The sequence below is a fragment of the Protopterus annectens genome, chromosome 7.part0 (assembly GCF_019279795.1).
Source record: "Protopterus annectens isolate FY-2018-M chromosome 7.part0, PAN1.0, whole genome shotgun sequence".
Taxonomy (NCBI): domain Eukaryota; kingdom Metazoa; phylum Chordata; order Ceratodontiformes; family Protopteridae; genus Protopterus; species Protopterus annectens.
Window position 1 is genome coordinate 966,412,428 of NC_056739.1, and position 27,181 is coordinate 966,439,608.

Below are 27,181 nucleotides of genomic sequence, written 5' to 3' on the forward strand. Positions count from 1 at the left end.
CCGCCTCCTGGGTGTCTCCGCCTCGACGAGCTCCTGGATTTAGTTTGTCGGAGGTGGGAACATCCAGATACCGTGGAACCAGTCCTTCCTAACAAATTTTTGTCTGCCCCACCCGAGAAGGAGTTCCTGACTAAAGGCGTGGCTGTAGATGCCATGGTGGTGGCATCTGCTACACAACAGGACGTGGCAGAGGCTTCAACGTCCGTCCATCCTCCTAATAAGGAGTCTAGGAGCATGGACGGGAAGCGTGACTTCAGCGGCCTTTACTTTAAGGTCCCTGAATTATTTGGCACATTTTACCAGACTTCAGAGGGATCTGGTCAAGGAGCTGTCAGATTCGGTAACCTACCTGAGCAGCTAGCCCAGTCGGTTAGCTCTCAGTTGGCTATCCTTACGCCAATTTCTAACTCGTCCATGAGGCTCATTTCATATGCGGCGGTAGAGCGGCAGGCACAGGCGGGGCTCTACGGAGACAAGCCTGGCTCCGCTTGTGTCAGTTTGCGGAGGCCTTCAAGTCTTCCTTGATGGGTCCTCTTTGTTTGGACCTAAGGTTAAAGACACCCTTACCGCTGTGAGCAAGAGGGAAAAACTTTATCTGCCGAGGTGCCTGTTATTCCACTCCCTTTCGGCCTTATCCCAAGGCTAAAGGAGGAGGGAAGATGTGGTTCCGTAAATCACGTAAGTTTTTCCTCAACAGCAGGAAGATTCCCCTTCCAGAGGCAGAGGACGGGGAAATTTTTCGGGAGACGCCGTCCCAGAGGCTGCAGAGGGCCCGCAATTCTGGAGACCATGAGTCCTTTCGTGGCTCTTCAGCCTCCCACACCTCATGAGGGATTGCCCGGCTGTGCTGCTCGAGCCAGTCGGGTGCCGTTGCCAAGCACCTAAAAGCCTGGGAATCAATCACTCAGGACAGATGGGTGCTTGGATCATTGCCGGAGGTTACATCATCCCATTCACATGCTCACCCCCACCGTCCAAAAATCCCGGACCCACCACCCAGTCAAAGGGAAATTGCAGCCGCAGAAGCTTTAAAGCTGCTAGAAAAGGAGTCATCCAACCGTCCCGCAGACCAGATCGGATCCGAAATTACTCGAGGTTCTTTTAGTGCCAAAAGACAGGGGACCTGAGACCAATATTGGATCTCAGCAGACTAAACCAATCCGTCACGAAATCCAAATTCAATGGTCACGTTACAATCCATTCTCCCATTGTTGGAGAAGGATGTTTGGATGTGCTCCATAGACCTCAAGGACGCCTATTATCACATACCGATACATCAGGCGTCCAGGAGGTATCTGTGCTTCAGCCTGGGAGACAGTCATTTCCAATTTTGTGCACTGCCCTTTGGTCTCACCACAGCCCCTAGGGTGTTCACCAAGTGTTTGGCAGTAGTGACTGCTCACCTGAGGAGTCTTGGATTCCAAGTGTTTCCCTATCTGGACGACTGGCTCCTGACTGCCACCACCAGGCATCTACTAATGGAAAACCTCAAAGCCACCATCTCCCTGGGTGCTACCCTGGGAATTACATTCAATTGGTCAAAGTCTGTCTTGCTGCCCTCTCAGCATAAGGTTCATAGGAGCAGAGATAGACTCAAAATTGATGCGCTTTTCTTCCTACCGAAAGGATCCAAACTTTACAAGGCCAAGTTCAAGCCCTGATTTCAAGATCCAAAGCCCCAGCCAGGATGGTCCTACAAGTTTTAGGTTCGATGTCTGCCACGGTTCTTCTAGTTCCTCTGGCAAGATTGCACATGAGGATTCTTCAGTGGCTATTGTCAACTCAATGGTCCTTTCAGGACCTTCCCTCAATCATCCCATTATGATTACAGAAACATGCAAACGGGACCTTCGCTGGTGGCTTCAGACATCCAATCTAAATCAAGGAAGCCCTTTGTTATTCCCTCTCCAGTGGTTACCCTGAGGACAGATGCCTCCCAGATAGGGTGGGGGGGGGCATTGTCTGGGCAGGTTAGTTCAGGGCTCCTGGCTTCCAGACAAGCTCTTCTCCACATCAATGTATTCGAGATGAGGGCTGTACTTCTGTCCCTACAGGCCTTACACAAGTTTCTCCCTCAGGGCATAATCGCCATCCACACAGACAACATGTCGGTGGTCTGGTATCTAAACAAACAAGGAGGGACCAGATCTTACCCCTTTGCAGAGAGGCCATGAGGGTGTGGGAATGGGCTGTAGCTACCAGCCGCTTCTTGGTAGCGACCCACATTCCGGGAAATCAAATATATTGGCAGACAGATTGAGCAGAACAATTCTCTCTCCTCACTAGTGGTCCCTAAACGAAACAGTAGCAGCTCAGGTTTTCAGGAGATGGGGGACGCCGTGCTGCGACCTATTTGCATCACCACTAAACACGAAGTGCAAAGGTTCTTCTCCTTGACTCCACATCAAGGGAAGCAGCTATGGATGCTCTAGCACAACCTTGGCCAACAGGGCTACTTTATGCCTTTCCTCCATTCCACTTCTCTCCAGAGTCACTCAGAAAGCTTCTCAAGTGGGGTCCACAATGATACTAATTGCTGCGGACTGGCCTCGTCAGGTATGGTTTCCTACCTGAAGAAACATGGGTGGACGATCCTTGGACTTTAGATCTAACTCCGGATCTGCTAATTCATCAGTCGGGACGACAGCATCAGTCCCTACACTCCTTGAAGTTGACAGCTTGGCTCCTCCACTTCCGACTTTAGTCAGAAGTCACACATTAGACCCGGAAGTTATTCACATTTTATCTTCAGCCCACAAACCCACCACTAAGAAATTGTACCTCAGTAAGTGGAAGAGGTTTGCTATCTGGGCTCAACTCAGGGCTTAGACCCTATCACTGCTCCAATCCCGAAGTTTTGAAATTCTTAACATCCCTGTTTAATCAAGGATCTTCTGTCTCTACTATTAAAGTCCAACTGGCGGCTATCTCTAAATTCCACGAATCCATGGATCCTCCATTGATGAGCAGCAGACTATGCAAAACTTTCATTAAAGGTGCGGCCTGTTAAGACCCCCAGTTTTGGATCTTGATTTGGTGCTTCGTGCATTAACATCTTCCCCTTCGAACCGGCTGCTACATGTGAGTTAAAATATCTGTCTTGGAAAACTGCCTTCTTAGTTGCAATTACTTCTGCAAGAAGAGTTTCAGAGCTTCAAGCCCTGTCTATTAAACCACCGTACTTGATTTTCCACAAGGATAGAGTATCACTTAGGCCTAATCCATCCTTTGTCCCAAAGGTCTGTTCTAATCTCTGTCTCCAACAATCTCTAGAGCTACCAGTTTTCTTCCCAAAATTCTCCAATGAAGCAGAATACACTCTCCATAAATTGGATGTTCACAGGCAATTGCGCTTCTATTTAGACAGGACTCAGCAATTTCGTAAGTCAGACCAGTTGTTTGTGTCCTTCTCAGACAATAAATTGGGTAAAACCATCACAAAAGCTACTATCTCCAAATGGATTAGAGATTGTATAACTCAGGCTTATTCTTCTTCGAATAAGCAACTTACAACATCTATCAAAGCTCACTCTACCAGAGCTATGGCGACTTCTATAGCTTTTCATTCCAAACTCGCTATATCGGAGATTTGTGCTGCGGCTACTTGGTCCAATCCGCACACTTTTATTTCCCACTATAAATTGGATGTGGCATCTAAAGGGCGAGCATCATTTGGTTCCACGGTACTCAGGAGTGTTTTCCAGTGAGCCACCCAGAATTATGTGCTAGGACGCTGTCCCATCAGTCAGAATGTAGGCGAGATAGGATCACATAACATCTTTTAGTTATGTACTCACCATAACTTCAGATGTTTGGGATCCATCTCGGCCACATTCCTAATACCCACCCTCCTTCCCCTGCCTTGGAGATCAGAAGAGATTGAACGGTTTGAGTTCTACTGTTTTATCTTGTTTCATCTGACGATGTTATATAATCAGAGCGTGCATGTGTGCATGTATGCGGACAAACTAGATCTGGGGGACTGGTAGTGTTGCATCCTGGGATATAGTAAGCTCAGCCAATAAGAGACTTCGCTCTTTGGCATAAGCCGAGTCGGAGCCGAGGATCGGCTCGAACCCATCAGTCAGAATGTAGGCGAGATGGATCCCAAACATCTGAAGTTATGGTGAGTACATAACTAAAAGTTATTTTTAATGCTGCCTTAATCTGTTCAGGTATTGTGTCAGTCCCTTGTCATGTCGTTCTTTTGTTAGATTCCACACTAGAAAATCATCACTATACATATATATATATATATATATATATATACATATATATATATATATATATATATATATATATATATATATATATATATATAGTGAATTCCAGACCTTCATCTATTTATGCATTTTCCCATCTAGTATATCACTTGTGCTGATAAGGAGTCTGTATAGGTACCAGTTTGACTCTGTTATAGTCCATGTGGGTGTAAATGACCTGAGATGTACCTCCCTAGACTATATGAAGAGAGACATTATGGAGCTCTCAGACTGTGTCCTATGCTGGTATGAACCTAGCATTCTACCTTCAAGGATCATGCCACAAAATGAACAGAAGATGATTGATATTAATGATTGGCTTAGACATTGGTGTCATTCCAAGGAGGTGCAATATTTGTCAGCAGGGGGAGTTTATGGCCGACATGCTTTTCCAAGGTTGGTCTGCACCTGTCCCCTCTGGGTTTTGACTATTGGCTAAAACCTTGACCTCCCCGTAGTGCTTTTTTTAGGCAATGCTAAACTGACAAATCTTCCAACATAGCCAAACCAACCCAAGGACTTGAGACATGGTTTTAAAACCATGGAGAGCACCTAGACAGTGCATGGGTACAATGCTTTCCACACATTTATGCCAGGTACTCCACATGCAGGAACTAAAGGTGGAGGTGTGTCAATCTAAATCAATAGCAAGGTCACCACAAGGCTGATCAAACAGGATGACAATCTTGAGCTTCTCCACATCCAAATCATCACAAGCAAAGTACCATATTATGTCCTTGATTAGCTATAGGTCTTCTCTATGATTCAGGAAACCCATAACTAATACTTAAACTTACTGGAGACCCTCACCATTCAACCCAGTACTATATTCATGAGTGACTTTAACTACACCACTATAAACTTAAAATTATGCACGACCCCAAAATCTGCAGGCTCCGAGATTCCTGGACTTTGTAAACACTAACAACCTGGGTCAGATAGTCCACACTCCTAATAAGATGGCAGACATACTGGACCTGGTTCTCACTAACATGGGTGAATGCTAGGCCCCCTGCCGACTCCCGCCCAGTGTTGTGTAATGTCTTCTCTAGTGAGATCAGACCATAAAGATGTTTCCTTTGGGGAAAAAAAATAAAACCCTTGTCCCCAGCTAACCTCATAGAATTTAGGAACTATTCTAAGGCAAACTTCCTATTAAGTGACAACCTGACAAAATTTCAAGCTTCATAGACCCTGAGAACACTGTTGCCTATATGGAATTGTTAACAGATACTCTATTCAGTCATGCATAGAGACAGTTGTACATACCAGAAATAAGCTCAAAACAAACTGAAAAAAAAACGTCACCCTGGTGGAACCCAAACATCAGTAGGTTGTACAACATAAGGAAGAAAGTCACAGTAGCAGTCAGGAAACTACAATGCCCAGCTAGATAAATATTTTCTCATCAGTCTGAACAAACAGCTCAGGGCAAATCAGGTCTACCAAATTCATTTTGTGGTAAAAATAGCTTCTCAGGCCAAGGATGATCACAAGGCTTTGTATGTCTAAAACCTCAAAGGCTGTACACAGCTATGTGCAGAGTAAATTGTGAGTGGAGCTACCTACACAGAGCTGAAAGATATAGCAAATCTACTGGCTGACAAATTCAGCTCAAGTTTTAGCCCTCTAGTCATTCCTCAAGAAATGCCATGGACCATAACCTCCCTCCAACCATCACTAAGGAACAGGTCCTAAACACTCTCTCCAAGGCCAGGTGTACTGCATAGGTGGGTCTGATATTCCATGGTACCTCCTAAATAGCTTAGTCGCTGTTTAATCTTAGCCTCAAGTAAGACTTCATGCAGTGTGAATGAAGAACTGCAGCAGTTTTGTATCTGGAAACTACAGACGCACTAGTCTGACTAATCTTATATGCAAAGCCATGGAAATGATTAATAACAACATTGGAAGCCTCAAAACACTGGATCCAACCCAGTTCTTTTATTGTCAAGGGAAGATCATGCCTTCTCAATCTGGTAGACTTCTTTGAAAAGGTCACTAAGGTAATGAACAGGCGTAAAACTGTGTGTACTGCTTACCTTGATATGGCTAAGGCATTTGATACAGTAGCCTCCTCAGACATTGTAAACAAACTCATGGAATTAGGCATAAACCCCTTTGTTACAAGCGGAATTGTCAGGTGGATATCAGATAGGACCCAGGAAGTTAGACTAGAGGAGTCCACCTCCACAAAGAGGCTGTTCACTAGTGGAGCCCCTCAGATTCCATGCTGGATCCTCTCCTTTTTGGCATCTACTTCTCTGAGGTCAAAGCCAGCCTGAAGGGGCTGTGGCTGACTACGTTTGAAGAAGATTGCAAACTGCGAGCAGTCATAGAATTCCCCGGAGACACTAATATCCTCCAGGGAGGGTTAATACCGACAACTGCTGCCATAGACACTTTAAAACTTAGTATCAAGAAATGCATAATAGTACCCTTTGGGAAGTCAGCTATCCCAGGAAAATACCTAATTGATTACCTTATAAGATCCTCCAAAGCTAGCTACGAAAACAAAATTGCCACTGATTCTAGGGACAGCCACAAAGCATTCTATAGCTATGTCAAGAATCTGAGGCAACACCCAGATCTGCTCCGAGTTGCAGCACGAAAATTACAGAACCAACTGATATTGCCAACATCCTGGCAAATAGGTTCAGTGCTAACATTACCCCCCTCTCACCCCCTAAAGGGCCCATATCTATACATGAAGAATGCAGTGTCCCTGTAATCACAACTACGTAGGTAAAAGCTGCACTTTCTAAAGCCAAAAACACAGCATCCATTGGACCGGACAACATCCCAGGCTGCGTTTTACATGAACTTCAGAACGAAATGGCCCCCCACCTAAGCACCATGTTCAGTCATAGCCTCACATCAGGCTTTGTGCCCACTGAATAGCACACGGCAACAGTTATCCCACTCCACAAAGGGGGAGCCACCACTGATCCTGGGAACTATTGCACTATTAGCCTGACGAGCCTGGTCTGTAAGGCCAAGGAACGTATCTTCATTGAACTCATAAACAAAGAGATGGGTAACCTCCAAACTCTGGACCCCACCCAGTTCGGGTTTGTGAAATGCAGATCATGCCTCCTGAACCTGATCGACTTCTTTGAGGCAGTCACCAAAGGCGTAGACGAGGGTAAGGTGGTTCACACAGCCTATCTTGACCTCGCCAAGGCTTTCGACACCATCCCCCCAGTCTGGAATTATAGGTAAACTCACTAAACTAAGTATAAATCCCTACATCACAAGATGGGTTGCCAACTGGCTCACTGGCAGAACCCACACTGTAAAAGTTGCAGACTCCAAATCTGACTTCAAACGAGTGACAAGTGGAGTACCACAGGGTTCAGTCCTGGGACCTCTCCTGTTTGGTATCTACTTTTCTGAAGTACAGGCTAACACAGAAGGCCTTTGGCTAACAAAGTTAACAGATGACTGCAAACTAGGAGCCATAGTCAAGTCCCCAAATGATGTGGACGTCCTACAGAAGGGCCTTACTGAGACAGATGCCTGGTGTCAGAGCCATGCCCTCAAGCTCAGTGCCAAAAAGTGCTTTGTCATCCCCTTTGGTAAAAACTCTGTACTCATGAACTTCCCCATAGGCGGCAGTCTACTTAATGCTGAATGCGTGATCAGAGATCTTGGGAACCAGGTGGACAGTAGTCTTTCCTTTGATAATCACATTGCCACAGTAGTCAGGAAATCCTTCTACATGGCACACCTCATCACAAAAGGGTTCTCATCCAGGAAAAAAGAGGTCATTGTTCCCCTCTACTCGACACTCATTAGACCCATTATAGAGTACAACGCCTTTTTGGAATGTACCTCACAAGACATCTGCAGCAGCTGGAAAGGCCACAGAAGTACCTCACAAATAGGATTACTGGCCTCAAACAGATGCCCCACACTGACTGTCTCAAAAAACTCCAGCTTTACTCTGTAGCATATCACCTACTCTGAGGTGATCCCTGCCAAACATATAAAGCTATGTCAAACCCAGAGCTGTTGGACATGCTACACCTAAAGAAATCCCAATCCCTCCGCACTCCACGCTCTAGGAACCTAAACCTTGTCACCACAATAAACAAGACATGATGGAGGGATAGATTCCTGTCCCAGAGACTTCCCATACTCTGGAACAAGCTACCCATCTATGTCAAGCAAAGTTCCTCATTAGCACTCTTCAAGAAAAATCTTGAGTGGATGGGAAATAGGAAATAGACCCCAGGGATCACTTCTGTGGCTCTGCTCGACAGGGGCACAGGAAAATAACTTTCTTGGGTGGCTTAAGCCAGGGAACCTTGTTGGCTAGGCTTACTTAGGCCCTTGGGCCGATAGCCTAGTACCTATCTATGAGCCTATTGATAATACCCCCATAAGAGTAGAACCTGTAGTCAGGGATTGGGGATATATGTAGATAGTAACCTGGTTTTCAACCAATGTATGTGTTAAGGTAGTAAAGAAATTGTTCTACGTTGCTTAACTTATAAGCAAGGGTATGGCATTGAATTCCAAGGAAGTCAGTGTTCCAGTGTACGCAGCCGTCAGACTTGTCATTGAGTACAGTACCCCCTTCTGTATGTACCTGACAAGGCACATGCAGCAACTGGAACATTCACAGAAGTTCCTCTCAAAAATAATACAGGGCATTCACAACATATTTATTTAACAGTAAATAAAAATAATACAGGGCATTCACAACATATTTATTTAACAGTAAATAAAAAGAATACAGGGCATTCACAACATATCCTATGCAGATCATCTGAAAGCTCTATCCCTATACTCTTGTGTCCTAAAGACTGTGGAGGACTGATCTGTGTCTGGCATAAAAGGCATTCCAGTATCCGACTCTGATGGACCTCTTGCATATCTACAAAGCAAATAACATTGGAACTCATCAATTCAGGGGCTCAGACCTTGCTTGCAGCATAAATCGGAGATGTTGGAGGGACAAGTATGCGTCTCGGAGAATACCCCTTCTGCGGAACAGACTTCCTATTCTTGTGAAGCAGAGCTCTAACCTGACCCTATTCAAGTGTAACCTGGACCAGTGGATGGGAAATCAGAATTTCATCCTGTTCTCTCACCTGTGATTCTAATGAACAGAGGCAACCTGTAAATATTTGACCATGCATGCTGTTGTGTACACATACCCCTACAAATAGTCTCTCTCTCTTGGGCATTAAACTTGGATTTATTTGGGATGCATAGCTTGGTTTAAAAAGGCCTTTGTGGTTGTTAGCCTAGTATATATCTATGAACTTATGTAGCTTCATTGTGGCAAACTGAATGCACACAATCTGAAGATTCTGTTTTCTGGTTGTCTACCAGAAACCTTGGATGGCACTTGGCTGTAAAGAAATAAGCATTTAGCAGCTCAAATGTAAGCAATAGGTAATGTTGTCTTTTTAATCTCACAAAAACAAAGGCCAGCAGACTGTAGTATATTGAATGCTTTATTAAAGCATGTAGAAATGAAACTCTTAACAGACCAGTTTAATAGCCTTCATCAGTGTAAAATCTAAGTAAAAACACCATAGAAATCCAGTGCACATTTATACAGTAAGGTATCAACAAAAGTGAAGCTCATTGGCTGTTCAAAAAATCTCATTTAAATCTGGTGGAAATAAACCACCCAACTAGATAATCCACTTTCTCTTTTGCATTTAGTATAGAGTGCCATCCAGCTTTATTTGTCCTATTCCCCACAATCCTGTCTATGATTGTGAATCTAAAGTTTGCATTTTTGTGTAACAGTGAGTGTTTAAATAAAGCATTACTTGATCTTTTGGTTCTGATATCACTACAATGTTCTGATATACGTAGTCTCAGTGGCCTGGAGGTTTGCACAATATAAAAAGCTGAACAGGTACATGTGGCAAGGTAAATCACCCAAACTGTTCCGCAATTTGCTAAGAATTTAATATCATAAACTGTGCCTGTGTTCCTACGGGTAAATTGTTTTGATTTTTACCAACCTATGACAATGTGTATGCAGTGTCCGCAAGGGACACAACCAAAAAGTAAATCACCTGTCAAGGTTCGTTGAATTGGGTCCTGAATATATCTTGATCCATGTTTGTAATGATTGAAATGAGACCCAAGAGTTTTCCCCCTCCGAAAGGAGAAAAGACACCTATCATTAAGAAGCTCAGATAGCTTGGTATCAACTAAAATAATATTCAAATGTCTTTGAACACTTTCTAATAACATGTTGGTATTCCACCCTTAGGTAGTTGATACCCAATTACTGGCAGTCAAGATGTTACCAATTTTTTAACTCCTGTCTGTAAACCTCCTGGTCAGGTCCTCCTTGAAGTGCTCATAATTAACTGGATGTGAGCAAATACGTTTCATGTGAAGAAATTGAGATTTGGGTATGCTCCTGGTAATATGTGGTGGATGGAAACTGGATGCATGCAATAAAGAGTTATATTGTGGGTACTTACGATAAACCGGAGTATGTAAGGTGCTATCGGTATTTTTGGTAACCAAGACATCCAAGAAAGTGATTTGTTGGACATCATGATTGACTGTAAATTGTATTCCCCACTTGTTGCTATTTAAACATTCTACAAACTCATAAAGATATTCAATATCAGCTCTCCAGACCATCCAACAATCATCGAGATAACATCTCCATATGTCAGTTTCCTCTAAGTTTATGTTATGGCTACTGTCATAAATGAGATATTCTTCTAGGAAGGCCTTGAAAAGATCAGCATAAATAGGGGTAAAGGATGCTCCCATAGCTGTGCCCTGAACTTGCCAGTAACGTTTGTCTTGGTAATAAAAAAACATTTTTAGAGAGTACATGGTCCGCAAGACAGATCAAAAAAGTACTGAACCCTGGTGGATAAAGTTTGTATCTAAGTAGCCAATGTTCGAGAGCCTGTAACCCAGCCCAGTGAGGAATGTTGGTATACAAAGCAGATACATCCAGAGTACATAACAGCCACCCTGATTCCAATTGCATGTCCAAGATCATTTGTAAAAATTGAGTGGTGTCTTTGATCCTGGACCTGACCCATTTAAGTAAAGGTTTCAAGTATTTGGTCAAAAACTGGGAGAGGGGCTCCATGATGGAGCCTTTCCCCCGACACAATAGGTTTGCCTGGTGGATGGTTGAGATCTTTGTGTATTTTAGGCAGTAAATTCAAATATTGACTGCTGGGATCAGACACTGTCAAATGATATAATACTGAGTCAGATATAATACCCTCCTCCTTTGCAGATTGAAAAAAATGATCAATTTGTTTCTTGAAACTAAAACTGGGGTCCAAAGGCATATGCATGTAGTAATGCCAATCATTAAGTAGCCTCTCTGCTTCAGCATGGTATTTTGCCCAGTCCATGACAACCACAGCCCCTCCCTTGTCTGCAGGCAAAATGACCAAATATTTATTATTTGCAAGGTCCTGAATTTGAGTAGTCAAGAGTCTTGGAGTGGGGTATCCTGGAAACCAACTTGTTTGCCACACAGGAGAATCTGGTCCTTCCATAGTTTGCTGAATTCTGCAGGACAAACATTGAGTTGATGACAGACTTGTTCCATTCTTAAAGGCATGTTTCAGTCATCTTAGTACATCACAACCATCTGGTGGTCAGATTTGTGACCTGGTACTAGCTTGTCATGCATTTTGATAAAATGGGCTCCTGCATCTTAAATCACCATCAAAGAACCCATCACTGTCCTGGGACTTGAACTTCATGTTTCAGTCTTACTCTTTCTTAACCAAACCTGCTGGTTCATTGGCTCTGAAATTCATCATTTAGAAGATGCTTTTGACTGTCACCCCAGGGTTACAGAGCTGCTGGCTTGAATTCACTCCTTTACTAGGTGCACTTTGTCGAAAATGCGCTTTTGCGAAACACAAAATAAAAAAAAAACACAATAAAAAAATAAACAAAACACTAAGTCACATTTATGCAGGAGGGCAAGCCCCCCCGTACCCCCCATGTGGGGGGTTGTGCCCCCCATACCACCCCTACTTAAAAACTAACTCCGAGATTGCACTATAGTGGGGAAAAGGATATGTTCCCTTATCCCCACTGTAACGCGATTCAGCGAATCGGCTTTCGCGAAAGTGCACTTTCGATATAGTGCACTTTCGCGGAAGTGGGCTCGGCCTTCTGTTTGTCGATGAAGTGTACTTTCGAAAAACAGGAGACGACCCAGATATATATATATATATATATATATATATATATATATATATATCAGTGTGTGTGTGTGCATGTATGTGTGTATGTACATCTGATGTTGGCCTGGGCACAGTTTTATCCCAAAGGATTGACGGAGAACAGCCCACTTGTTATTTAAGTAGAAAGCTGGCCAGGATAAAGGCTAAGTAACACTGCTAATGCTGATTTTGCCATTTAACCCTGCAGACTGGGAGGCATCAAGCAGTAATTCTCAGTGTAACTCTCGATATTCTAACCTAGCTTCCTGTGGTCCTTAGGGTTGCCACCTTTTAAGCGGGCTAAAGTGGGACATCGGGGTGTGGCCATTATGACACTGGCCACACCCTCTACCATGATGTCACCACAGGAGCGGTGAAGGAGATGCTGTTATGGGTACGACAGATGACTGCTGGAGTGGCTGGCTAGCTGGCTGCTGGAGTGGCTGGTTGGCTGGCTGCTGGAGTGACTAGCTCGCCGGCTACTGGGGTGACTAGCTGACTGGCTGGCTGCTGGAGTGGCTGGCTGGTTAGTGGAAGTAGCAGTTGGATGGATGAATGACTGGATGGATGGCTGGCTGTATGAATGAATGGATGGATGGCTGCATTAATGACTGGATGGCTGGCTGGATGGATGGATGGCTCGGTTAGAAAAAAAAAATCTCTGTAATTTTTTTAGCGGCTGTAGAAGCGCTTAAAACAAAGCGCCCCTACAGCCGCAATCTTTGCAGGGCTCATCCTGCCCCAATCCCCATCCCTTTAATGAATTGCAGCCAGTTGCTACATGAATTAAAGCACCTGGACCTAACAGGCAGCAGCTTTGCCTACAGGTCCGAGTTGGTGACATAACTGAATTGCCGTGGAAAAGCCAGAAGTAATTGCAGCTTTTCCAATGCAATTCAGTGCAACTGAAAAGTGGGACTTTTCAAGTCCCTTAAAGCACTGTTGAAAGGAGATGCCCAACACCGGTCAGCCACAGAATAGATCCAAAGTTTATTAAATGCAATAACTATCCAAAATACATGTAACGTTAAACGCTTATTGAAACATCGCGTTTTTCGTCTAAAACTCAGACGTCATCAGACATCAATAAAACAATCTGTTAATTAATTAATCAACAATATTTATAGATACAGGCTATTTCAAATGGTCCAATCAGGAACCGAAATCATGAATAATTAACCATGGACTCTAAAAATGAACACTTCGTATTAAATGAAACATCTAATTATTTGGTATCATGTGGTGGATGATAAATAAAAATTATTACATATCGAAAGTCATAAAATGAATAATTATAACTTCACATCATTTGAGGATTCAGTGATCCCAATTTACAGTCATTGATGAACTTGGTGAGACAGAAGCCCCCAACATTGGCCTTTACTTTAGAGAAGTCTATACCAAACAGGAGGGGTCCCAACACTGAACCCTGTGGGACACTGTTAGTAACAGGTTTCTTATCGGAAGTGGGTTCACCTATCTGGACAACATATGTCCTGTCAGTGAGCCAGTTGGCTGTCCATCTGACGATGTAGGGGTTTATGCCTAACTCAGTAAGTTTTCTATGTTCCCCAAGTGGGGAATTGTCTCAAAAGGCTTGGCCAGGTCTAGATAAGCATTGTGTACCGTTTTTACCCTCATCCCATAGCCCTGGTGACTTTCTCAAAGAAGTCCACCAGAATGAGCAGGCAAGCCCTCCCTTTGACAAAGACAGTTGGGTTTGGTCCAGTGTTTGTGTCAAAGGTGGAGCTTTTTCAAGAATACAAAATTAAAACTTTCTGAAGTTTCTTAATTCCTTAGAATGCCTGCTTGGGAAGTTACTAGCATCATTTTCTTAACAGCATGCACATGCTCATAAATCCTGCCTTTCAAGGTCATTTCAGTTTTATGTATATAAAAATATTGATGTACTTGCCTTCACTGAAACTATGCTCTGTAACTTGAGAATAACACCAAAGTCCATAAGGATACTTTGCCAGTGAAAACTTTTCCATTGTTCGTGAAGAAAATGCTTGAGCAATAGAAAAAGCATAAGAGCTGACAAGAAGAGTTAGGAGTACCTTAGACTTGAACCAGAGATTTGGTGTTGTGAGATGGAGAGGATCAAGAAGAAAATCAGCAACATTGGGAAATTAGTGAATAAATGGAAACTGTAAAGCTTCAGTCCAATTAGATTTAGGATTAGACATGAAATGTGGCTTTGTAAGAAGTGACAAAGAAAGACTGGAATTTTGTTGACTGTGTTAGACAGGTGGTTGATTTGTAAAGCATGGGTTTGGCATTTCTCTTCAAATGATTGAACCCAAACAGTCAAATTGTGAAAACCCCAAAAATGGAAAAAAAAAAAAACATAATATTTTTGAGGGGGCTGCATGCCCCCTGCACCTCCCCACTCCCTGATGTATATATGAGACCTCACTATAGAGGGGAAAGGGGAACTTTCCCAGTACAGCTCTTAGGTCTCACTACAGTGGGAAAAGAGCAAATTTCCCACTCACCACTGCTCTGCGATCTCGCACGTAAAAAGCTGGTGGTGTTCCACCTGCTGATTTTTGATTGACTCTACCGGTTTTTCCCATATTCAAGAAAATAAAGGATCGTACATGGGGAAGGGGTTACCTCCTGCAAAAAAGCATTGTCAGAGAAGTGACAGTTGACCAACTGGGCTCAATCAAATGTTTTTTTTGCTTTCTGCAATGTCATACTTCCATAAAACATACTCCATTTAGTCATTAATGTTTATAAGAACACTGAAGGGACTGGAGAAATAACTGAAAGTAAAACAGTTTTCCTTCTTATTAATATTGGTATGACAATTTCATGATATAAATTGCATGTTATATTGTAAAGTAGTCTTGTATACTTTGCAGTCAGGGGTTTCTTATCAGTGACTGTTGTATATGTTAAATATATTAAAGCAAGAAAGTGCCTTTTCTTAGTTGTAAGATGTCCAGGCTTTACACTGTAACAAGGTACAAAAGACTAGACAGAAGGAAGTTAAAGTTGACGCATTGTTGAGATTGTAGGCTTCTGAGGTGGGGATGTAGCATTACTCTCATTAAACCTCATTTTAAAACCTCCACAGGAGAAAGAGCTTTCTGTAGGCTAGGCCTTTGGCATAGACTCCTTGCAGAAGTGACTAAGCAAGATATCTGTTTTTAAGAAACATATTAAAAGAACAACTGTTTAAGGACACCAGATGAACTTATTTCCTTAATAATGGCTAGTCTTTGCAGCTGACACTGTAGTCACACATTTCTTGTAAAGACAGGCTTTTAGAAATGGCCACTGGTTGAATGCCTTCCTTAATTCTACATACTATATTACTATTGTGTGAATTTATAATTGTAAATAATATGCAGCTATATTTTGTCTCCTTTGTTACTGTGCTATATATACACCTCTGTTTTCTTTATTCTGTTTGTAATTTTCTTTTTGTATCTTGCACCATGTGGTGCTTGAGTCATAGTTGAAAAGAGTCAGTCAACCAATCCACTTACCCGGTAATCAAACTGAAATACGATGTTACATTTTTTTTTCATTTTTATCAATCACATCATATGTATAATTAAGGTAGTAGTTTCTTCAAGTTATAGACAAATGTTTTAAGCAAATAGGATTGAAAAATAAGTTGCAATGTTAAAAGGCATGTACAAGTGTAAAAAGTGAATTGTTTTCATGGCTTCCTAGATTGTCTGGTAAAAACATGTACAGTAATCACAACCATCAGTTCAGGAAAACTAATTTTCTGTTTCTCTTTCACAGTAGTATCGTGAAACTTTTTAAAATTATGGCATAGTGCTGTTTTGCATCAGCAAGCCAATCATGTAATAAAAATGCCAGCTTTAAAGAAAATGTTCTTTGTATTTTTATAAGGGAAAACCTTCACCTCGTATTCAAATTTAATTAGCAAATTTACAGTATGCATATGATAACCGTAACCAAGTTTGCCCATAGCAATAGAACACCCTCCTACACCCCACCACCACTCAAAACATTTACTTATTTTTGGAACTTTTTTTATCCCTCTTGAGAAGGTTTCATTAAAAGTCACAATTACAATAAGAAAATATGTAAAAAGTAAAATGGTAAATAGTAATTATAAAAATGTAACCACATTGTGTTGACAAGAGCCTGTATTAGGACTAATTTCAAAATGTGCTGAAAACCGAATGATATACTCTGTCAGTGCTGAAAAAGTGCATCCATTTCCAGTTAAGTCCAATGTAAAGGAGATTCTTAAATGTTTGATGGAAGGCAGATACAGCTTGTTTATATTCTTAATACTTGCATGTGAACCTCAGTTCCATGTTATAAGTTTAGTACGATTCAGAACTAAATGAAGTAGTGAATATGAAGTTTAAGTGCTGTCTTGTGCCTTTTCTGGGGCAATATTTTCCATCATTAATAATGTGGATATCATCAACATAGATATAAAAATGATATAAAGTAAGTCAGTTACTGTTCAGAAAGGTAAATGATGGCTTGTTTACCACCAGTATGTACTCATGTACTCACTGTTAATCAAAAATTACCCAAAGGAAGAAGTCAGTTTGAAAATCATGAACTAGCATAAAAGTTACTGAGAGTATAGATAAATAAATGTCTCTGCCACCCACCATGTTTTCCATTATTCTAAGTGGAGAAACTAAACAGGCTCCCCAAAACACACACACATACGGCCTAGATATATATATATATATATATATATATGTGACCCATGTTGAGGTTATATAATTAAGTAAACAAGGATGGAGAAGACAAAGTAATCAATCTAGGAGCGGTGTTAACATGGGTGAGGTAGGAAGATGTTTGTAGTAGGAATAATACTGAACACCTACCCGACCCATGTCGACATCCTTGTTTAAATAGTAAACCTATATATATATATATATATATATATATATATATATATATATATATATATGTACATACATATTGTGTGTGTGTATGTGTATATATATATATATATGTGTGTGCGTGTGTGTGTATGTATATAAAAATCTGTGAAGTATACATATATACATGTATGTGTGCATGAATATCTGAATCTGAAGTCTGGGATGTGTGTGTGAATATCTGAATTTGAAATCTGGGAGTTTTTTAAATACATTTGTTGATTAGGTCCCACTGTAGGGGCCACCTTGGAGCACTGTGTTAAGTGACTTGCTCAGAGTCATACAGTAGGCAAATGGAGGTGGAAGGAATAAAATCCTGTACTCCTGGTCACAGCACATCAGCTGTGTATGTAAGCATTGCATTAAACAGTGCAGATGATTAAGGCTGTGAACTGTTATCAGGCACGTACTCCATAAATGTAGCAACTACCTGTGAACATTTATAACCGCTGGACTTGGGTACTCCACAATAAACATCTCTTCCTAAAAATAAAAAGTGGTATCAACTGCTTGTGTTTTTTTCATGAGCATGAATATTTGTGTACACAGTACATTGCTAAAGAGTTTCAGAGCGTTAGACATAGTGAGAAGAAACAGAACAGAGATGAAATTCCTTTGTACAGTTCCATTTGTTTAAAAAGCAAAAAGTACTTTTTTGATTTTCATGTATGGATAATGTGGGATTTACCCATGGGTGGACGTATTTGGTCACTTTCACTCTGTTGAACAGTGCACACCAACTGGATGTAAACCCTGCGTTATTCATATGCAGACATTTTTGTTAGTATTGTGGTAGCTGTTTTTGAACTTGAAACCATTCTTTTCTTGGGCTCATGTGTTGTGAGGTATAGATCTCCCACTGTTTTGATATAATGATTTCTTGTAACACATGCTTCTTTGTTTCACAGAAGGGGGTCTCCTGTAAGTAAGTGCAAATCAGCTGTGAAAAATTGATTGGTAATCCTTTTTTGGATGCTGTTATTTATTTACTACTATCTATTAAATCATGTGCTCACTTTTACATCTGAGCAGCAAGTTAACTTCATAGGAAATTAAACAGCTTTCATTTACTCAGCACGCAGGAGGAGGAATCCAATGAAGAACTGAGAGCCTGGCAGCGCGAACAACGTGTAAAACAGATTGCTAGAGGACAGATAATCATAACACAACCCAGTCAGAATGGAGGTAGTGAAGAATTTATTGTTGAGGAGACTCCAGAAGGACACTTGCCAGAGCCATCTACAAGCAAACAAGAAACTAGGAGTGATGAGAGGTTTGATGAGGAAGACATGGAAGTGGACCAAAGTGGAGGACATCTAGTGGAGTTCAAAGACCAAGGGAGAGTAAACAACAAAAATGAGAAAACGAATGCACAGCAGACTCAGGCTTCTAATGATGCAGAGTCTGTAGGATTATTGGATGGAAAAGGAAGTTCAGAAGTGATTACTGGTGCTGCTGTACAGGAAGAGGAATGCAATCCAGGTGGTAGATTGAGCTCAACTTCTGCCACTGTGACTGCTTCTACTCAGACTGAGGATAGTGTGAACAGTAAATTGATGCAAAGTCCTTTAAGACAGGATGCCATGGTTCAGACTGAGGGAGCTGTACGAGCTGAAAGTAGCAGAAAAGACCCTCATATTCACGGAGATGATACATTGTCTGTTCAAAGTCAGGTAATTTGGTTCTAATTTTTGCAAGTTGTTCTGCTTTACGTTTATGAGCAAGTGATTTGAGTCAGTACAACAAGTAATTTCTTGGTACTGTAAATGAAAGTTTTGCAATTTGATTAACTTCATTTCACTTCATTTAGTCCATTGGCTAGTTTTCTGTGGTACTATTTTTTTAATTGTGAAACTGACAAAACAAGGACAGGCATTATGCTGTAAAAATGCAAGCATGTTTTATTTATTTTTCAACATTAAATTGTTTTAACTTTTTTTTTCTTTTTGCATTTGGCTGAAACACTGAAGGTACAGAAAGTCAGCAAACCTATTATACATGTAGAAACTAATAAATAAAAGGAGCTCCACATGATAGTGGATATGATTCCTAAAAAACATTCACGTTAGGTGATCGCAGTTTGGAAAAATCATTTAATTTGCTTGTTGCCATCAAACAGTAGTGAAATAAACAAGACTTGACTGCTATTTCACTTCACCAAAAACGTATTAGGTGGAAAACAGTCGAGATTTCCCTTTCCTGAAGTGGAAACAGCTGTGAGGCCAGTAATTATGCCTTGAAGCTGACCCATCCAGGCCTTGTAGTGTGTCTTTCAGTTCCATAAAAGCTGTACAGTTGAAGCTGCATTCTGCCTGTTTTGATGCTCATTCTGTTGAGTGTCCAGTAGGAGAGAAAATGTATATGCACCAGCTCCTAGCCCTGAAGATTTTACAAAATGTAAGCAGTGTTAACCTGCCTTGTTTGACCCTTTCCATTTTCACCGTCTAAATCAAGCAGTTCATCTTGTCTGCAAGAATTGTGATTTAAGTTGATGTATGTTGAAAGGCTGGTATAGGAAAAGAAAGAAAGAAATCAGCTTTTCATGTGAACACAAGTTCAGGAGGTAACGAGTCATGGTGTTTTTCATGCAAGATATAATGATGGTCTTAATGTTTTTTTAAATGGCCGTTTCTTTTACCAAGCTCAAAGGCGTTGCACTTAGTTGTCTGCTGGGTTGTGGGGAGTCTGTGCAAGCATCTGCAACTCAGCTCTGTGCTAAAGCCAGAGTGGCATGCCATGTGAAACTGAATTAAAAGATTTACTGACAGGAAAAAGAAGCACAAAATATGAAAGCTGGTCATGCTTGTCAGTAAACATTGTCACAGTTGCCTGCTTGTAATATGATTAAGCATCTTATTACTATGAGCAGCCATTGACGTTTTCACATATCCTAAATTTTGGCTTTATTTTAAACTTCATTGTACAGTCTTTTTGTAGCCGTAGAGTAGATTTAATTTGCTGCAACTGTGGTTCCATTTTAGTGTGTTTGTGGCTATAACTATTTTACACAAATTTGTTGTTGAATAAGTAAAATTATTTAACTTTTTTCCATGACAACTTTAGTAAGAGACATTCAGCTATTGGATTTGTTCAGTAATGTCCACATGAGGAACTTAACTGTGTATTTGAAGCAGATGTGAAGCTGTAAATGTAGATGTTCATCGTGCATTTCACTGTTGCAGTCCTCATCAATGGGGGTGTCCTGCCAGTAGCAGCCTGAAAGTCAGTCTGATTTCCAGAGTTTACTTTTCCCCAGTGGCTTCAGACAACTCCTTCCGATGCAGACACAAGTACATTGGTAATGTAAGAGGGGAGTCAGCTGGTGTCTTCAGATCTTTTCTTCCTGTAGTAATGCTACTGTAACATGAATTGTGAGTATTGTCAGTCTGTAGACTGGCCTGCTTCTAGGGGAAGGATGAGTGCCCCTCCACAGTTTTTTTTTTTTTTTTTTTGCACTTTTTGTAGATGTTTACAGATATTCTAATGTTGAGTAGTGACTGTGAATTAGAGATAGCTATACAAAAAAAAAAAAAAAAACTGTATTGATTGCAGGAGACAGATCCCTCATAAGGATTTCCTTCCCGTTGTCTTTTCTTTCTTGACCCGTACCATAAGATGAAAACTTGAACACATTGTGCTAGATTCACTTTGAGGGTAGTCAGAAGGGCAATTAAATTTCTCTGAGAATTCCAAGCTCTGGTACTTTTCTGTCATAGCATCAGCCATCGCTTCTGGGAGCCCTCCTCTGAAGTTAGTTCAGGGTGGGGGGATCCAGGAGACCGTATGGAGGTCTTAATCACCTGCCAGCAAAACATGGCCTCAAAGGTGGTTTCCCCAGAGAAACAAAGGTTGAAAGTACCAAAGATCAAACTGGTGTCTGCAAGCATCAATCCAGGCCATTTCCCAGATGTATTCACAAGAGTTATGCCAACTGACTCAGGACTGTGATGGTTGTTTGGACTCAAGGAAACTCATTGTGAAATTCCTGAGGTGTCAGAGGTACAGCCTTAAAAAGAAGAGTAGAACCCCCCCATCCAGAGGATTTTGATACCCCACACTCAAAGGTAGGTAATCTGGCTTATGTTAGCCATTTCCCTTCTGCCCCTGTTTATGCTTCTGACACCAAGGACACCTTATCTTCTGCACTAGAAGTTCCTCTAGTTATACAAGTCCTGGAGGATACATTTCCTAGTATATCTTTGGAGCCAAATTCCCCTACCCCCCTGCCCTAAGGAAACCTAACAGTTCTACTGGATCCAGGATTCTCACTTGCTCCAGTATAAGGACACTTTGGCTAGTCCATCTGTGGTGTTCCCAAATTCTAGCAAGGGATTCTTTTTAGCTCCACCCAGAAACTCTATTTACAGTGACAGCGAGAGAATGATTATTAGCCATTTTATGAAAAAAGAATATAACTCTGTTGTCCTGGCATTTAGAGCTGTAAACTTCCAAACTTGTATGTTCAACTGCCACCAAGTCCTACTGGGGAAGATGAAATCCATGGCAGAGGGGATAAAAGACAACAGTCTGAGACAGGAAATGCTTAAACTATGTGATATGTTATCCCAAGTTAACAGACCTTCCAAAAAATGTGGCTGTGGTGCAGTGAATACATCTTGCAAGGCAGCAGCAACAGGTTCAGTTATTTGGAGACATGCCCAGCTGAGGGCAAATCCCCTGCCAGACCCTATGAAGTTAGAGCTCCTCAGTACACCATGGATAGGGATCCTCCTCTTCAGACCAGCTGGTGAAAGTATCTTCAAAAGACTAGCGGAAATAGTCTATCAAACAGCATTTTCACTCATAAGTACCCAAGTTCATCAGAAACTACCCAGTGAATTCATAGCCACTATAATTAAAACAAGCCATTCAAGAGTAAAAAGGCCAAATGTTGGAGAGAATGGAGAGCAAAACCCAAGGAGATAGGGCCGTGACTGCCAGAAGAGGAATACTCATGATTCAGCGTGGCTGCCCCTGTCCTCCTTGTTCCCAAGCCTAGACTATCATTGTCCTTTACCTCCCTGGAAGATAGGAGGATGTTTAACATTGTGTGTCCAAAAAGTGGGAAGACTTAGCACAGGACCAGTGTCTGTGTGTGTGTGGGAGCAGACGTACATCATAAAAAGACACAGGATACCCCCATGGTGATACAGGTGCCCATGTAGGTCACTGAGACAAGATTAGGCCCAAATGGATGCATTCTTTGGATTACTCTTTCCTGCACTGTTATTGAGTGAGTTACCAATGATAGCAGTGTGTGAGTAGGCAAGCATAGGGACCAGAAATGGGATGTAGAAAAAAAAAAAAAAAACATCTGACTGCAACAAGCATAGATGCAATCTAACACATCTGATTCCAAACAACTGATGTTCTTCATGTTTCACTGTTGCAGTCATTACATTTGGGTTATCTGCTTGCAGGTAGCCCTCAGTCGGCCTGATTAACAAAGTCTTGGGTCCTGCGTCGGTTGCTGTCCCTTCTTCCATGACGTCAGGTCGTCAGGGGTATAAAACATGCAGCCGATACCATTACATCAGTCTTTCTTGCCGTACGGTGCCCGAAGCAGAAGCAGTTCGCAAGTGCCGGTCGGCCGACTCCTGAAATTTTCGTTTTCAAGTTTCAGAACCAAAGTCTTCAACTAAAGCTAAGTATCCCATTGGGGAAACTTTTTCTTGCTTCTTACTGATGTCAGTAAAAGTTAATAATTGCATTACTTGTGGAAAGCAAATACCTCATTAAGATTTTCATTCGTACTGTATTCCTTGCCTAGGCCCTGACCACGACGTACCTTGCTGTCAGTTTTGTGCTTTATTTAATCAGTGTACTATCCGTCGTCGGTAGGGCGGCCACGGTGATGCAGCGGTTAGCGTTGCTGCCTCACAGCAAGAGGTTCTCCGCTTCGTTCCTCGGCTGGGGTGCCTTCTGGGCGGAGTCTGCATGTCCTCCCTGTGGTCGCGTGGGTTTCCTCCCACATCCCAAAGACATGCTGTAGGTGGACTGAATACACTAAATTGGCCCTAGGCATGAGTGTGTGCCTTCTGTGGAAGGTTGGGTGCTGCGCTGGCAACTCGACACTGTAAAACTCCCCTGCCAATCATGAGCGGACAGGTGATCTGCTGTGGTGACCCCTAACAGGGAAAAGCCGAAAGAAGAAGACGACTATCCGTCGTTGGTATATTTTCCCCTCTAAATATTTTGGTTCTCTGTTTAATTATCCAGAAATGTCATCGGTTAGCCATCCGACTACCGGGATTCTGAAAAAACGCAAAGATAAAGACAGGCCGCCGAGGTCCAAAACTGCTGACGACGCTTCATCTAAGCCAGTCGCCAGTACTCATTGAGGCACTTTTGCAGCCCCTGATACCTGCTACTTCTGATTTGCAGGCCTCTACTGAGACCCATTCGGAGTCCGGTATGCTGCGAGATGCTTCAACTATGGAACCAGCGGATGTCTCTACCTTGGATGGGTCCGGAGCCGCTGTGCAGGCACCGGCTTCTGAGGGTGTATTCAGGCCTACGGACTTGCATATTAAACCAACGCCTCCTTCTTTACTTGGGCCTAAATATCGATCCATGCCTAAAAAAAACATCGCCCAGGCCACATGCTCAGGCCTCTATGCCTAAAAAACAAATGATAAGAATGGCTGAAGATCTAATAACTCTACTCAGGGGTAGCCACCCCCCCTCTAAGAGGCCTAGGACTGAAGTTGATTATGAATCTTCTGATCAAGATTCTGTTTCTGATTCTTCTGATGATCTGGATTTGCCTTTATCTACTTATGAAGATTCTGCTGCAGAGGACTGCATTCCCTCTGCTTCCCCTCCTGAGGATTTTTCTTTTGGGGAAACCTTACATACTCTAAGGGAGCATTTCCACTGGGAAAGCCAGGATTTTTCTGATTCAAAACAGAGGCTTAGGGATTTCCTTCTCCTAGCTCAGCATAGGCCTTTAGCTATTCCTCCTGTACTTGACATTGTTGATGCTTTTTCGGAATCTAGTTTGGCCCCTGATTCCCTGCATCCTGCTCCCAGAAAACCAGATAGATACTACAGGGTCCCAGAGTCCCACAAGTTCCTTTTTAAAAATCCTATTGCAGATCCAGAGACTAATTCACAGGGGCCCAAAGGCTTCTACTGGTAAAAATCCTACCCCTTCTGATAGAGACTCCATGGCGCTGGATAGATGGGGTAAGAAGGTTTACACTTCTGCAACCTTGGTCATTAGGGATTTAAACTGCCAGTTTCATGTTAAAGTATCAGCAACATGTTATTGGACTGCTTAAACAGAAAATGATGTTGATTCCTGACTGTGTAGAAAATAAAGAATTACAGGTTTTAATGCATTCTGCTGAACAAGTTGGAAAACATACTTTGCAATGTGGTTTTGATTCATTAGAGGCTTCTTGCAGGGCTGCTGTTACTGGGTCTGTGCTCAGAAAGCATGCTTGGCTTAAGGAGCAATCTTTGCCTGATCATGTTAAAGCTAACTTGTTGGATGCTCCTTTAAATCAGGGCCGCCTGTTTGGCAACAAAGCTGAGGAAGTTCTTAAAAAGATGGAGGATAAAGCTAAATCTATGCAAACTATTAATTTTTTACAAGTTCAGCCTCCTAGATTTAGTAGGCATTGGCCCTCTAAGAATTGGTCCTTTCCAGCCCCTTCCAGGTCTTCTCAAGCCAAACCCAGACACAGCAAAAACCCCAGGTTTCAGTCCCAGGAGACACACAGAACTAAGCAGTGGGGGGCCTCCACTTCCAAATCTGGGAATAATAAAACTCCCCCCTATGGTAAACTGTCTTAATGACTTAGTTTTAAAATTTCCAAGCACTTATCAACTGACTGCCCCTTTGGGGGGAAAGATTGTTCTTCATGCAAAGAATTGGGAACTCGTTACCCAGGACAAATGGGTTTTAAATATAGTGTCCCAGGGATACAGATTTCACTTCCACACGTTGCCAATACCAAGCGGGTGGCCGGACCTACCCCCAAATCAGTGGGCAGAGGCCCAGAAACAAGTACTTTCTCTGTTAAGCATGGGGGCTATTCCTCTGGTACCAGAAGAGGAAAAGGGACAAGGTTTCTACTCAAGACTTTTCCTGGTACCCAGAAAAGACAATTCATGGTGTCCAATCCTGGACCTGTCTACTCTAAACACCTTTTTGGAGATTCCAAAATTCAAGATGCTGACTCTTCAATTACTTCCTATGCTAGGCAAAGATAACTGGTTGGCAACACTAGACTTAAAAGAAGCATACCTGCACATCCCAATCAAGGAATCTTGCAGAAGATACCTACGCTTCAAAGCAGGCTACTCAGTTCTCTGCACTGCCCTTTGGCTTATCTACTGCATCCAGGGTATTCACAAAGTGCCTAGCTCCAGTTATTGCATTTTGCAGGCAAAGAAATATTCAAATATACCCATACCTGGACGATTGTCTAATTCAGGCCGAAAGCAAGGACATACTTTTGAATCATCTGGCCTTTGTACAAAGGGTTCTAACTTGTCTGGGGTACACCATAAATGAAAAGAAATCACACCTGGTACCCTGTCAACAAATTATATTCCTGGGAGCAAGCTTGAATACAACATGTTCTTCGTGTTTCACTGTTACAGTCATTACATTTGGGTAATCTGCTGGCAGGTTGCCCTCAGTCAGCCTGAATTCCAAAGTCTTGGGTCCTGCGTCGGTTGCTGTCCTCTCTTCCATGTCAGGTCATCAGGGGTATAAAACATGCAGCCGACGCCGTTTTCTTTAGTCTTTCTTGCCGCGTGGTGCCGGAAGCAGAAGCATTTCACAAGTGCCAGTCGGCTGACTACTGAAATATTCGAGTTTGAGTTTCAGAACTGAAGTCTTCACTAAAGCTAAGTACCCCGTTTCGGAAACTTTTTTCTTGCTTTTTACTGATGTCAGAAAAAATTAATAATTGTATTACTTGGAAACAAATACCTCATAAGGATTTTCATTTATACTGTATTCCTTGCCTAGGCCCTGATCACAACGTGCCTGGCTGTCAGTTTTGTGCTAGATTTAACCAACGCACTATTAAGTGTCGGTATATTTTTGCATCTAAGTATTTTGGAAACAGATTTAACTACCCAGAAATGTCAGATAAAGGACAGAGAAAGGCGGTCGAGATCCAAAACCGACGACGAAGCTTCTCCTAAGCCAGTCGCCGGTTCGCCGGTACTCAGTGAAGTACTTTCGCAGCCCCTGATACCCGCTACCTTTGAGTCGCAGGCCTCTACCAGTCCGGCATGCCACAAGATACTCAAGGTATTGGACCGACGGATGTGTCTCCCTCGGATGGGTCCGGAGCCGCTGAGCAGGCAACGGCTTCTGAGGGTGTATTCAGACCTCAACATTTATATATCAAACCAACAGCTGCAAAACTGAAGACAAAGGCAACTTCTAATACTAAAAAACTGACGCATGAGCCACGTGCACAGGCCTCTATGCCTAAAAAACAGATGATCAAAATAGCTGAAGACCTTATTACCTTGATCAGGGGTGTACCCATCCCCCTCCAGATAAGAGGCCTAGGCAAGACACTGATTATGAATCTTCAGATCAGTTTTCTATTTCTTCTGATTCCTCTTCTGATCAGGAATTATCTATACTTCCCTATGAGGATTCTCATGCTGAGGATTCTATTCCATCTGCATCTCCTGCAGAGGATTATTCATTTGGAGAAACCTTGCATACTTTGAGGGAGCATTTTCACTGGGAGAGTCAAGACTTCTCAGAATCAAAAAAGTGGCTCAGAGATTTCCTTCTCCCTCAGCACAAGCCTTTAGCCATTCCCCCTGTTTTAGACATTGTGGATGA

General features: G+C 42.2%; 1 protein-coding gene across 4 annotated transcripts in view; it reads left to right on the top strand.

Annotated features, from left to right (window-relative positions):
- Positions 1-27,181, top strand: part of TP53BP1 (tumor protein p53 binding protein 1) — a 1,265,047-nt gene that overhangs the window by 807,532 nt on the left and 430,334 nt on the right. For all 4 annotated transcript variants that reach the window (XM_044077533.1, XM_044077532.1, XM_044077535.1 and 1 more), the window contains one exon: positions 18,431-19,028. In XM_044077533.1, the coding sequence (XP_043933468.1) occupies positions 18,431-19,028 (598 nt within the window). The remainder of the gene's footprint in view (positions 1-18,430; positions 19,029-27,181) is intronic.